The following is a 15,390-nucleotide window of genomic DNA, read 5'->3' as shown; positions in this document are numbered from 1 at the left end:
TATGAAACTAAAGAAAGTCGACATACAAGAGAAAAACAAAAGGGAAACAGAGAACACAATGGAAGTGGCAGAAAACTAAGAGTGTCTTACACAAATATAGATGGATTAATTACAGGATTGAATGAGCTGAATGATTATTTGAAGGAAAAAGAACCGGACATAATGGGAATTGTAGAAACAAAATTAAAAGGCCCACTACCACCCAACAGTGTAGGACATGATGCATATAATTATTGGATTAGAAACAGAGTGAAAAAGCAAGGGGGTGGTGTTATGTTCCTGACTAAGAAGGATATAAACGTGAAGGGTGTCACATATGGAAAGAATACAGTAGAGATGGTAATGATGGAAGATGAAGACAGATAAGAAGAGCAGAAAGTTTGTGATAAATTATGTGCCCCCGAAAACAGCCTCATGGGAAGAGAGTGAACATAAAAGTATGTTAGAGGACACAAAGATAGCATTAAACAAGTTAATGGAAGAGGGAGGAAGAATATTTATGATGGGCGACTTTAATTGCAAAGAAATCTGCTGGGAAGAAATGACAGTAAAGGGTGGAGACGGCTCATGGAGAAACGCTCTACTTGAGATGGTTACTGACCATACAATGACACAATGGATACAGGAGAACACTAGGTATAGAAATGAAGAAGAGCCATCGAGACTAGACCTAATAATTACATCTGAACCTAGAATAGTGGACAAAATTGAATATAAAACACCAATAAGTAAAAGTGACCACATATTGATTGAACTGGAACTTAATGAAGAAAAATATATGAAAAGAAATGAACAATATAGAAAAGGAAGAATGATGTATGAAAAAACAAACTTTGATAAAATAAGAGAATTCTTTCAAAAGGAAAACTGGGAAGAAATATACAAAGAAGAAACAACAGTAGAAGAGAAATGGAATATTTTGACGAAAATTTACAAAAAAGGAGTGGAAAAGTATGTCCCAAGACAAAAACAAGGAAAAGAATATGTAAAATGCTGGTACAACAAAAGTTGTAGGGAGTTAAAAGACAAAAGAGACAAAATTTGGACCAGATGGAAAAAAGACAGAAGACCTGAAAAATGGAAAATATATACCTGTTATAGAAATGAATATGTACAAACGTGCAGAGAGGAAAAGAGAAAATACGAAAAAGATGTCATAGAAAAATGTAAAGATCAACCAAAACTATTCTACAGATTTGTAAACAAACTGAAAAACAAACAAGATTTGGAGAAATTAAGACAAGAGAGAGTTGAATATACAGAGGAAATAGAAATTGCAGAAATTATGAACAAGCATTTTAAATCAGTGTTTACAAGGGAGAACATACAACCTGAAGAGAACGAATGGAAAGAGAAAGTCCCCCCTATGGAAGAAATAGAAGTAACAAAGAATGAAATATTAACACACTTGAGTAATCTTGATGTCAGAAAATAGCATGGACCAGATGAAATAGCAAACTGGATACTGAAAGAATGCAGGAATGAACTGGCAGACAAAATACATAGAACTAAACAGTTCCTTGAAAGAAGGAAAAGTTCCAGAAGATTGGAAAAAAGCAAATATAGTACCTATATATAAAGGAGGAAATAAAGAAGAACCTACCAACTATAGACCAGTCTCTCTAACAAGTACAATAGCAAAAATTTGTGAAAGAATGATCAAAAGTAGATGGGTAAAATATTTAGAAAAAAAACAAAGTGTTAAATCCAAGGCAATTTGGATTCAGACAAGGACGATCATGCGTCACCAATTTAATATGTTTCTATTCAAGGCTAATAGATATAATACAAGAAAGAGATGGATGGGCGGACTGTGCATTTCTAGACCTAAAGAAAGCTTTTGACAAAGTACCACATAAGAAGTTGCTTAAGAAATTAGAAACTGAAGGAGGAATACAGGGCAAACTACTAAATTAGATGGAAGACTTTTTGCAAGAAAGAAAAATGAGAGTAGTGATAAGAAACCAGCACTCAAAATGGGATGAAGTAATAAGCGGTGTTCCGCAGGGAACAGTTCTGGCCCCAATAATGTTTGCTATATATATTAATGATATGGATGAAGGAATTGAAAGCTATATGAGCTTCTTTGAAGGTGATGCAAAACTACTGAAAAGAGTGAAAACTGAAGAAGATTGTGAATCACTACAGAGAGATCTAAATAAGGTACAAGAATGGAGTAGAAAGTGGGAGATGGAGTTCAATACAAAAAAGTGTAGTATAATGGAATTTGGAAAAAGCAAAAACAGAATAACAGGAGCATACAAATTGGGAGAAGAAGGAATAAAAAAAGTAGAAAATGAGAAGGACTTGGGAGTCATTGTTATGAATAATATGTCACCTGAGAAACATATAAATAAGATTTTTGGAGAAACTTATAATTTAATAAGAACAATCAAAGTGGCATTTACATACCTGGATGAAGAAATGGTGAGGAAAATCCTAATCACCCTGATAAGACCAAGATTGGAATATGCAGCAACGATATGGTCACCAAGTACAAAAAAATGTATAAAAAAACTTGAAAGAATACAAAGAGCAATTACAAAATTGGCACCAACACTCTCAAAACTATCATATGAAGAGAGACTACAAAAACTTAAACTACAGACACTAGAGCAAAGAAGAGAGAGAGGAGATTTGATAGCTATTTACAGAATCATGAAAGGCATAGAAATTACTGATAGAGAGAATCTGATAAAATGGGATGACAGAAATATAAGAGGACACGGAAAGAAAATAAAAAAAGACAGCTATAGAAGAGATCTGAAAAAGAACAGCTTTCCTCACAGAGTAATAGAGAGTTGGAACAAGTTAGATGAGAAAGTGGTGTGTGCAAAAACAATACATGAATTTAAAAATAGTTTAGATAAAATGAGATATGAAGACGGGACACCACGAGCATAGCTCCCCTTCCCGTAAAATACAACTAGGTAAATACACACACTTCAACGAACGGACGGCTTAGAAGACGTTCTGAAGAAAAAGTGAAATTTCGTGGATCCCAAAGCAAAGGAAGTACCTATTGTATTTACAGGGTGGGGGGAAATTGCTCGTGGTGTAGGGAAAGTAAGGAAAAAGGAGAAGGGGAGGGATTACTGAGGGAAATGGAAGGAAATGAGGAAGGTGAGGACTTGGCCCAGGCAGGCAGACGAAATCTAAACAAACGAGGTCCGGACCAATTTAGCGATGATGAAATGTCTAACAAAAATGTAAAGATTAGAAGTATAGATAAGAGCAATACAGTAGAAGATGATGAGAATATTTTCCAGGGATTTAAAGAGGGTGGGGGGGACACAACCCCCCCCCCCCCGATTAACAAGACTAGAAGAGAAACTCGATAAGATGATCAAGCACTGGGAATTTAAGTTCGGTCATGTTAACAACATTGTGCAGAGAGTTGAAAATTTGGAAGAACTAGAGAAGGCGAACAAAAACTTAACTAAGGAAATTGAAGAATTAAAAAACAGTTAAAAGAAGTAAAAGAAGAGAATAAAGTCTTAAAGGAGAATAATAAGGAGAACAAGGAGGGTTGGAAAAAAATCCAAGAAAATAGCAAAGTTGCATTCACTGACATAATCAGACAGCAATTGAATGAACAAACTGAAGACTCAGTTATTAAAGTGATGAGACAGAAGGAGAATATAGTAAGAGCCTTAGCAGACAGAAAGAAATGTATAATTATATTAGGAATGGAAGAGAAACATAACCCAGATAGAACCACAAGAATCAAAGAGGAAAATGAAAAAGTAAGAAATTTACTAGAATGAGTTCAGGAAGATGAACCAGAAATAATGAAACAAATCGAAGAGAAATTCAGGCTCGGGAAATATAGTACAGACAAGACCAGACCAATTAAGATTAAATTCAGGTCTGTGGTGTGAGCGTGAGTGTGTATGGCGCGGACGGGGACGGACGGTTGGCACCCCCTCCCCCTCTTTCTGGGGGGGGGGAGGGGTCAAAGGGCACGGCGCTGGTATCCCCCTTCCCACCCGAATGTGGGGGGGTGGCCTCACGTTGGCTTGGGTGGCGCAGTGCCGAACAAGGACCGTGCGTGGGTGGTGGTGAATGCGAGTGTGAGTGGAGTGTACAGTACCCAGAAAGGGGGATATAGTAAGCTAGCATTAATGGTTAGGAGGTAGGGAATTAGGCTAGAGAAGTGGAGAGTGTGCCGCAAAGGAATGTAAGGGCCCACCCAGGAGCGACCGAAACCGAAGAACCGACGTCATCGACGCACAAGTAAGTACTTTTGAATCACAAGCTATCTAGGCACTGCAAAAATGACTACGCCCGCAAGTGGAAACGGGCCGTCAATGTCCGCACCTGAGAGTGAAAACGAACCGTTCAAGGTGAATAGTGTCACCTTAAGGCCGTTTGACGGGACAGGAGATGTCTCCGTGTGGCTAACAAAGGCAGCCTTGGTCGCGCGGCTAACGGGAGTGAAGGATGTGGCGAGTTACATCGCGCTAAATTTAGAGGGCGCGGCTTTATCCGTCTACATGGAGATGGCAACCGAAGATCAAAAGGAAGTGGAAAAGGTGAAGGAGAGGTTACAGGAAGTTTTTGGCGAGAGTCCCTTTGAAGCGTACCGCAAACTACGGCGAATGCGGTGGACAGGAGAACAGGTTGACGTGTTCGCAAATGACATTAGGCGATTGGCAGGCCTGATTAATCTCGAAGGCAACTCCCTGGAGATGGTAGTGAGGATGGCTTTCGTGAATGGGTTTCCGGATTACATATCGACTGGGCTGCAGGCAATGGAAAATGCAGCAAAGGCAGACATGAGCGAACTTATAGCCCGCGCCAGGCTCCTGACTAAGGCTAAGGATGAAGGGCCGATGGTGGCTGTGGCCAACGAACAGACACAAAGGAGAGTGCCCTCGGCGGGAGAGGGCGCGCGGGCGAGGACAGTGGCCACTGACCGAGAAGGGAGAACGGGTGAGCTCGGGGGTGACTACAACAGATGGCGCGGGCTGTCGAGGGTCCGTTGTTACGAGTGCCGGAGACTGGGTCACCTGGCAAGGGACTGTAAGGAGGTAGAGCTTATCTGTTACTCGTGCAATCAGCCAGGGCACATGGCCAGAAATTGCAGTCAGGGAAACGGGACATCGGCGGCCACTATGCAAGGGGCCGCCGAGGAAATGTAAGGACACCGTTCAGTCGTATGCCGATCGTGGATATTTGGGTGAGAGGGAGACGCGCGAGGGCGCTGATAGACTCTGGCTGTTCAACCACGATCGTGAGGACCGATATAGTTCAAGAGTTCAGACGGGGAGATGTGGCCCTGACGACAGTCGACGGGAGAGAGACGATATGCGATGGCGACCAGGAAATTGAAATGATAGTGGAGGGTATCCCGATACGACTAAGAGTGCTCGTCATTAGAACGATTCTGGAGGGAATTGACGTGGTGCTGGGAATGGACGGAATTACCCAGCTTGGAGAAGTCACGTTCATCGGTGGGCTCGTACGGATTGGAATGAGGCAGGACTCGGAAGAGAGGATGAAGAACCGACCGAGGCCGGGTGAGGACGTAGGAATGGCAATAGGAGCCGCGGAGGGCGGTGCTGGCCCGAAGCTCGACCCTGGGGAGAGGGCGACGCCGTGCACGATTGAGGACGAGGACTTCCGGGCGGAATTTGACGGCCGGAAGTGGGAAGTAGAGTGGTATCCGAAGGAAAGCTCGCCCGTCTTGAAGAACAAAGTCGACTGCTACACACGGACCCTCAGAGAGGGGGTGAGGGAGGACTTTGACCTCGAAGTGGAGCGATGGATCGAGGAAGGAATCTTGAGTCCCTGGGAGGAACCAGTGGAGGGGGAAATCCTGCCCTTGATGGCAGTGGTGCAGCCGACCAAGAGAAAGGTACGACCGGTGCTGGACTTCCGAGAGCTGAACCAGTTCGTGAAGTGTCATACTGGCGACGATTTTGTATATGTATGTAGTGAGACCCTACGCAGGTGGCGCCGAAGGAGGGGGGCGTCCGCCGTTGTAGACTTGCGGGCGGCTTACTTGCAAATTCACGTGACTAAGAAGCTATGGAAGTACCAGCTAGTAAAATACAAAGGGAGAATTTACTGCTTGACCAGACTAGGTTTTGGGCTCAGCTCGGCCCCGAGGATCATGACGAGAATCCTGAAGACGGTACTGGAGAAGACTGAAGCGATGAAGAAGGGCACTGACTCGTACCTAGACGACATACTGGTGGACGATGGCATAGTATCAACGTCGAACGTGGTGGAACATCTGGCTCGGTACGGATTGACAGCTAAGGAACCGGAGCCGTTGGAGGGAGGAGCGGTGTTGGGACTGCGACTGGAAAGGAACGCGGCAGGAACGCTGATGTTCAAGCGAGGGAACGAGATCCCGAAGGTGACGGACGAAATGTGTAAACGAGAACTTTTCTCCCTTTGCGGCAAATTAGTGGGCCACTACCCGATCGCCGGATGGCTTCGTACGGCATGTAGCTACATTAAGAGGAGGGTGGGATCGAAAGATTGGGGAGAGAAGGTTGATGAGGACACGCTAACCATGATACGCGACGTTGTCCAGAGGACGATGCACGATGATCCTGTGAGAGGACAGTGGAACGCGCCCCAGCAGAGCCATGGCGTAGTATGGTGCGACGCGAGTAGTATCGCAACCGGCGCCGTCTTGGAGATAGGGAACGTGATAGTCGAAGATGGAGCGTGGCAGCGGAAGAAGGACGACTACCACCATATTAACGTGTCAGAGTTGGACGCGGTCATAAAAGGAACAAATTTGGCGCTGAAATGGGGGCTGCGTGAGATCGAGATCAGGACGGACTCAGCCACGGTAGCGGGGTGGATGAGCTCGGTGCTGACGGCTGAAAAGAAAGTCCGCACGAAAGGAGCTGCAGAGATCCTGGTGAAGCGCCGCCTCGGGATCCTGAGAGAGTTAATCGACGAGTTCGGCATGAAGATAAGGGTGAGGAAGGTATCCTCGGAGGCGAACAAAGCGGACGCGCTTACCAGAGTAAAGAAGAGCTGGCAGAAAGCGAAGTAATAACAGGAAGAGAAGCACGAGATGTGCGCCGCTGGGTCCTTTCGTGCGAAAGAGTTGCACGAAACGCATCATCTAGGGGTCAATAGGTCATTGTTCCTGGCAAGGAAGGTTAACCCGAACATATCAAGGGAAGAGGTGCGGCATGCGGTGAGGGCGTGTGCCCGCTGTCAGTCCATAAACCCAGCCCCCAGACCGCATTCAGCGGGGGAGCTCTGCGTGGAAGAGAACTGGGGGCGGCTGGCAATTGACGTAACCCACTATCAAGGCACCAGATACTTATCGATGGTCGACTGCGGCCCAGGGCGGTTCGGCATTTGGCGAGAACTGAAGGCGGAGACTGGAGAAGAGATTGCGCGGGTGATGAACGAGGTATTTTTGGAGCGGGGCCCAGTGGATGAAGTCCTGATGGACAACGGCACGGCGTTTCGGTCGGAGGCACTGAAAGGTACATTGGACAAGTGGAACACAAGACGCTTCTTCCGGGCAGCGTACCGGCCGAGCGGAAATGGGATAGTAGAACGACACCATCGTACAATTAAGGCCATAGCTGAGAGGGCGCGAATACCGCCGACGGAGGCAGTTTTCTGGTATAATATCTCCCCCAGGTCAGGCCAAGACGACCGCTCGGTTCCGCAAAAGGCTGTGTTCAAATATGATTGGCGGCATCCGCTGCAGGGACCGAAACTGCCGGCCAATGCCGAAGAAGGCCCCGCCTCAGTGCAGGTGGGGGAGGAGGTATGGGTGAGACCAAGGGACAGGAAGTGCACGTCACAGTGGACGAGAGGGACAGTGACGGAGGTGAACTCCCGGAACAATGTTTCTGTTGAGGGAGTGCCGCGACATATCTTGGATATACGGCGGGTAGTGAGTGAAGGAGAAGATGAGGAGGAAGGCCACGGGGCGACAACAGAAGAGGATGGGGTGTCTCAGAGACCCCAGCGCGAAAGACGCCCGCCAAGGTGGCTACAGGACTACGATGTAGAGGAAGGAGAAGACGAGGAGTAGGTTGATCTCTAGATCAAGGTGGGGGTGTGTGAGCGTGAGTGTGTATGGCGCGGACGGGGACGGACGGTTGGCACCCCCTCCCCCTCTTTCTGGGGGGGGGGAGAGGGGGTCAAAGGGCACGAGCGCTGGTATCCCCCTTCCCACCCGAATGTGGGGGGATGGCCTCACGTTGGCTTGGGTGGCGCAGTGCCGAACAAGGACCGTGCGTGGGTGGTGGTGAATGCGAGTGTGAGTGGAGTGTACAGTACCCAGAAAGGGGGCTATGGTAAGCTATACCCGTTGCATTGAGAAATGGCCGTTAGGGCGGAGCAATGGGAGTCCCCCTGTGGTGCCACATATAATTATTTCATAATTTTATTTTATCTTATAATTCTATTTTATGATTTTATAATGTTGCCACATATAATTATATTATAATTTTTTGTCACACACCACCACTGAAGTAAAAATCAAAGCAATGTTTTCTATACAAAGGTTTCGTTTCCTCGAGTCTAGACATGGCATATCAGATGGAGAGAGCGACGTTGCGGCTACATCTAATCTCTGGCCCCGCCCCCCTCACACTGCATTCAGAAAACATTACATCCACACGCACGTTCTCGCCATGGATGCCCATGTGTGGCAACACCGGGAAATCTCCTAGCCACGCCTTAGCGGTCATTTCTCGTTGCGTTGACTATAGCATTAATGGTTAGGAGGTAGGGAATTAGGCTAGAGAAGTGGAGAGTGTGCCGCAAAGGAATGTAAGGGCCCACCCAGGAGCGACCGAAACCGAAGAACCGACGTCATCAACGCACAAGTAAGTACTTTTGAATCACAAGGTCACAAACTACGGCTGAGAATATCTTATCCAAAACAGGGAAACTAGCAACAAGTGAACAATATAAAAAGGTATGGATAAAAAGGGAAATGAATAAAGAGGAAAGAGAGGAGGAAATAAGGAATAGACATGAAGCTAAGAAAAAAAACGAGGCCAGAACGGAGACAGAAAAACAAGAATTCTACTGGAGAGTAGTGAATATGAAACTGAAGAAATGGAACATAAAAGAGAGAAACACAAAAGAAACAGAGAATACAATGGAAATAACAGAAAGTTAAGAGTATCCTACACAAATATAGATGGATTAATAACAGGACTGAATGAACTGAACAAATATCTGAAAGAAAAAGATCCGGACATAATGGGAATTGTTGAGACAAAATTAAAAGGCCCACTACCACCCAACAGTGTAGGACACAATGCATATAATTATTGGATTAGAAACAGAAAGATAAAACAAGGGGGTGGAGTTATGGTCCTGACTAAGAAGGATATAAACGTGAAGAGAGTCACATATGGGAACAATAGAGTAGAGATGATAATGATAGAAGTAGAAGATAGAGATAAGAAGAGCAGAAAGTTTGTAATAAACTACGTGCCCCCAAAAACAGCCTCATGGGAAGAGAATGAACATAAAAGCATGTTAGAAGACACAAGAGTAACATTAAACGAGATAATGGAAGATGGAGGAAGAATAGTTATGATGGGCGACTATAATTGCAAAGAAATATGCTGGGAAGAGATGACCGTAAAGGGTGGAGAAGACTCATGGGGAAGTGTTCTACTTGAGATGATTATTGACCACACAATGACACAATGGATCCAAGAGAACACTAGGTATAGAAATGAAGAAGAACCATCGAGACTAGACCTAATAATCACATCAGAACCTAAAATAGTGGAAAAGATAGAATACCAGGCACCAATAAGCAAAAGTGACCACATATTGATAGAACTAGAACTAAATGAAGAAAAATACATGAAAAGAAATGAACAATATAGAAAAGGAAGATTGATGTATGAAAAAACAAACTTTGATAAAATAAGAGAATTCATCCAAAATGAAAAAAGGGAAAGAAAACACAAATAACAAAAAACAGAATAAGAGAAATGGAATATTTTGACAAAAATCTATAAAAAAGGAGTAGAAAAGTATGTCCCAAGACAAAAACAAGAAAAAGAATATGTAAAATGCTGGTACAACAAAAGTTGTAGGGAGATACGAGACAAAAGAGACAAAGCTTGGACCAAATGGAAAAAAAACAGAAGACCAGAAAAATGGAAAATATATACTTGTTATAGAAATGAATATGTACAAGCGTGCAGAGAGGAAAAGAGAAAATATGAAAAAGATGTCATAGAAAAATGTAAAGATCAACCAAAACTATTCTACAGATTTGTAAACAACAAACTGAAAAACAAACAAGATTTGGAGAAATTAAGACAAGGAGGAGTTGAATACACAGAGGAAATTGAAATGGCGGAAAGTATGAACAAACATTTTAGATCGATGTTTACAAGGGAGAACATACAACCTGAAGAGATCGAATGGAAAGAGAAAGTCCCCCCTATGAAAGAAATAGAAGTAACAAAGAATGAAATATTGAACCACTTGAGTAATCTTGATGTCAGAAAATCACATGGACCAGATGAAATAGCAAACTGGATTTTGAAAGAATGCAGGAATGAACTGGCAGACATAATACATAGCATAATAAACAGTTCCTTGAAAGAAGGTAAAGTTCCAGAAGATTGGAAAAAAGCAAATATAGTACCTATATATAAAGGAGGAAATAAAGAAGACCCCTAACAACTATAGGCCAGTCTCTCTAACAAGTACAATAGCAAAAATTTGTGAAAGAATTGTCAAAAATAGATGGGTAAAATATTTAGAAAAAAACAATGTGCTCAATCCAAAGCAATTTGGATTCAGACAAGGACGATCATGCGTCACCAATTTAATATGTTTCTATTCAAGACTAATAGATATATTACCTAAAAAAAGCTTTTGACAAAGTACCACATAAGAAGTTGCTTAAGAAATTAGAATATGAAGGAGGAATACAGGGCAAACTACTAAATTGGATGGAAGACTTTTTGCAAGAAAGAAAAATGAGAGTAGTGATAAGAGATCAACACTCAAAATGGGATGAAGTAATAAGCGGTGTTCCACAAGGAACAGTTCTGGCCCCAATAATGTTTGCTATATATATTAATGATATGGATGAAGGAATTGAAAGCTATATGAGCTTTTTTGCAGATGATGCAAAACTATTGAAAAAAGTGAACACGGAAGAAGATTGTGAATCACTACAGAGAGATCTAAATAAAGTACAAGAATGGAGTAGGAAGTGGGAGATGGAGTTCAATACAAAAAAGTGTAGTATAATGGAATTTGGAAAAAGTAAAAACAGAATAACAGGATCATATAAATTGGGAGAAGAAGGAATAAAAAAAGTAGAAAATGAGAAGGACCTGGGAGTCATTATTATGAATAATATGTCACCTGAAAAACATATAAATAAGATATTTGGAGAAACCTATAATTTAATAAGAGCAATCAAAGTGGCATTTACATACCTGGATGAAGAAATGGTGAAGAAAATTCTAATCACTCTGATAAGACCAAGATTGGAATATGCAGCAACGATATGGTCACCAAGTGCAAAAAAAATGCATAAAAAAACTTGAAAGAATACAAAGAGCAATTACAAAATTGGCACCAACACTCTCAAAACTATCATATGAAGAGAGACTACAAAAACTTGAACTACAGACACTAGAGCAAAGAAGAGAGAGAGGAGATTTGATAGCTATTTACAGAATCATGAAAGGCATAGAAATTACTGATAGAGAGAATCTGATAAAATGGGATGACAGAAATACAAGAGGACATGGAAAGAAAATAAAAAAAGACAGCTATAGAAGAGATGTGAAAAAGAACAGTTTTCCTCACAGAGTAATAGACAGTTGGAACAAGTTAGATGAGAAAGTGGTGTGTGCAAAAACAATACATGAATTTAAAAATAGTTTAGATAAAATGAGATACGAAAACGGGACATCACGAGCATAGCTCCCCTTCCCGTAAAATACAACTAGGTAAATACAACTAGGTAAATACACACACACACACACTTCAACGAATGGACGGCTTAGAAGACGTTCTGAAGAAAAGTGAAGTCTGTGGATCCCAACGCAAAGAGAAGTGCCTAGTGTTTTTGCAGGGTGGGGGGGAAATTGCTCGTGGAGTAGTGGGAACGTAGGGAAAGAGGAAAAGGGGAGGGATTACTGAGGGAAATGGAAGGAAATGAGGAGGGAGTAGACTTTGACCAGCCAGACAAGCGGAAGGTAAACAAAAGACTTAGCGAGGATCAAATGTCTAATAAAAATGTAAAGATTAGAAGTATAGAGAGGAGCAATACAGAAGAAAGTGACGAGAATATGTTCCAGGGATTTAAAGAGGGTGGGGGGGACACAACCCCCCCCCCCGACTGATAAGACTAGAGGAGAGAGTTGATAAGGTGATCGAGGACTTGGAGCGTAAGTTAGGTAACGTAGACTCCATTTTTCAAAGAATTGAAAGGTTGGAACAACTAGAGAAGGCTAACAGAAACTTAACTGAAGAAATAGAGGACCTAAAAAGACAGTTAGGAAATGTAAAGGAGGAGAATGAGAAATTGAAGAAGAATAGTAATGAAAACAGAGAGAAACTAGCTACAGAAGCTAAAAATTGGAGAATAACTCAAGAAGGGAATAAGGTTTCATTCACTGACATAGTCAAACAGCAATTGAAAGAACATAATGAAGACTCAGTTATTAAAGTGATGAGACAGAAGGAGAATATAGTAAGAGAATTAGCTGACAAAAAGAAATGTATAATTATATTAGGAATGGAAGAGAAACATAACCCAGATAGAACTGCAAGAATCAAGGAGGAAAATGAAAGAGTAAGCAGTTTATTAAAATTAGTCCAGGAAGATGAACCAGAAATTATAAAGGAAATTGAGGAAAAATTCAGACTCGAAAAATATAGTACAGATAAGACCAGACCAATTAAGATTAAATTCAGGTCACAAACAACAGCAGAGAAAATTCTATCCAAGACAGGGAAACTAGCAACAAATGATCAATATAAAAAGGTATGGATAAAAAGAGAAATGAATAAGGAGGAAAGAGAGGCAGAAAAGCAGAAAAGAATTGAAGCTAAGGCAAAAAACGAGGAAAGAACGGAGTCAGAGAAAGAGAGATTCTATTGGAGAGTAGTGAACATGAAAATAAAGCAGTTCGACATACTAAAGAAAAACATAAGGGAAACAGAGAATACAATGGAAGTGGCAGAAAACTAAGAGTGTCTTACACAAATATAGATGGATTGATAACAGGATTGAATGAACTGAATGATTATTTGAAAGAAAAAGAACCGGACATAATGGGAATTGTAGAAACAAAATTAAAAGGCCCACTACCACCCAACAGTGTAGGACATGATACATACAATTATTGGATTAGAAACAGAGAGAAAAAACAAGGGGGTGGAGTTATGTTCCTGACTAGGAAGGATATAAACGTGAAAGGTGTCATATATGGAAAGAATACAGTAGAGATGATTATGATAGAAGTGGAAGACCGAGATAAGAAGAGCAGAAAATTTGTGATCAATTATGTGCCTCCGAAAACAGCCTCATGGGAGGAGAGTGAACATAAAAGTATGTTAGAGGACACAAAGATAGCATTAACTAAAATAATGGAAGACGGAGGAAGAATAGTTATGATGGGCGACTTTAATTGCAAAGAAATCTGCTGGGAAGAAATGACAGTAAAGAGTGGTGATGACTCATGGGGAAATGCTCTACTTGAGATGATTACTGACCATTCAATGACACAATGGATACAAGAGAACACTAGGTATAGAAATGAAGAAGAACCATCGAGGCTAGACTTAATAATTACATCTGAACCTAGAATAGTGGACAAGATTGAATATAAAACACCAATAGGTAAAAGTGACCACATATTGATTGAACTGGAACTTAATGAAGAAAAATATATGAAAAGAAATGAACAATATAGAAAAGGAAGAATGATGTATGAAAAAACAAACTTTGATAAAATAAGAGAATTCTTCCAACAAGAAAACTGGGAAGAAATATACAAAGAAGAAACAACAGTGGAAGAGAAATGGAATATTTTGACAAAAATTTACAAAAAAGGAGTGGAAAAGTATGTCCCAAGACAAAAACAAGAAAAAGAATATGTAAAATGCTGGTACAACAAAAGTTGTAGGGAGTTAAAGGACAAAAGAGACAAAGCCTGGAACAGATGGAAAAAAGACAGAAGACCTGAAAAATGGAAAATATATACTGGTTATAGAAATGAATATGTACAAAAGTGCAGAGAGGAAAAAAGAAAATATGAAAAAGATGTTATAGAAAAGTGTAAAGATCAACCAAAACTATTCTACAGATTTGTAAACAATAAACTGAAAAACAAACAAGACTTAGAGAAATTAAGACAAGGAGGAGTTGAATACACTGAGGAAATGGAAATGGCAGAAATTATGAACAAACATTTTAAATCAGTGTTTACAAGGGAAAATATACAACCTGAAGAGATTGAGTGGAAGGAAAAAGTCCCCCCTATGGAAGAAATAGAAGTAACAAAGAATGAAATATTGACACACTTGGGTAATTTTGATGTCAGAAAATCGCATGGGCCAGATGAAATAGCAAACTGGATTCTGAAAGAATGCAGGAATGAACTGGCAGACAAAATACATAGCATAATAAGCAGTTCCTTAAAAGAAGGAAAAGTTCCAGAAGATTGGAAAAAAGCAAATATAGTACCTATATATAAAGGAGGAAATAAAGAAGAACCTACCAACTATAGACCAGTCTCTCTAACAAGTACAATAGCAAAAATATGTGAAAGAATTATCAAAAGTAGATGGGTAAAATACTTGGAAAAAAACAACGTACTAAATCCAAGGCAATTTGGATTCAGACAAGGACGATCATGCGTCACCAATTTAATATGTTTCTATTCAAGGCTAATAGATATAATACAAGAAAGAGATGGATGGGCTGATTGTGCATTTCTAGACCTAAAAAAAGCTTTTGACAAAGTACCACATAAGAAGTTGCTTAAGAAATTAGAATATGAAGGAGGAATACAAGGTAAATTGCTAAATTGGATGGAAGACTTTTTGCAAGAAAGAAAAATGAGAGTAGTGATAAGAGATCAGCACTCAAAATGGAATGAAGTAATAAGCGGTGTCCCGCAGGGAACAGTTCTGGCCCCAATAATGTTTGCTATATATATTAATGATATGGATGAAGGAATTGAAAGCTATATGAGCTTCTTTGCAGATGATGCAAAATTACTGAAAAGAGTGAAAACTGAAGAAGATTGTGAATCACTACAGAGAGATCTAAATAAAGTACAAGAATGGAGTAGGAAGTGGGAGATGGAGTTCAATACAAAAAAGTGTAGTATAATGGAATTTGGAAAAAGCAAAAACAGAATAACAGGATCATATAATTTGGGA

At 41.1% G+C, this 15,390-nt stretch overlaps 1 protein-coding gene across 1 annotated transcript; it reads left to right on the top strand.

Annotated features, from left to right (window-relative positions):
* The first annotated feature begins 5,536 nt into the window (after positions 1 to 5,536).
* LOC143030071 (uncharacterized) lies at positions 5,537 to 7,021 on the top strand. Its single transcript, XM_076193274.1, has 2 exons — positions 5,537 to 5,664; positions 6,103 to 7,021. Exons 1-2 carry the CDS (start codon positions 5,537 to 5,539, stop codon positions 7,019 to 7,021), a joined length of 1,047 nt encoding a protein of 348 aa, XP_076049389.1.
* Positions 7,022 to 15,390: the final 8,369 nt, after the last annotated feature.

Source organism: Oratosquilla oratoria, chromosome 11, assembly GCF_046742065.1.
Source record: "Oratosquilla oratoria isolate Oo_2021 chromosome 11, ASM4674206v1, whole genome shotgun sequence".
Taxonomy (NCBI): Eukaryota; Metazoa; Arthropoda; class Malacostraca; order Stomatopoda; family Squillidae; genus Oratosquilla; species Oratosquilla oratoria.
This window is presented reverse-complemented; position numbering and strand designations above follow the sequence as displayed.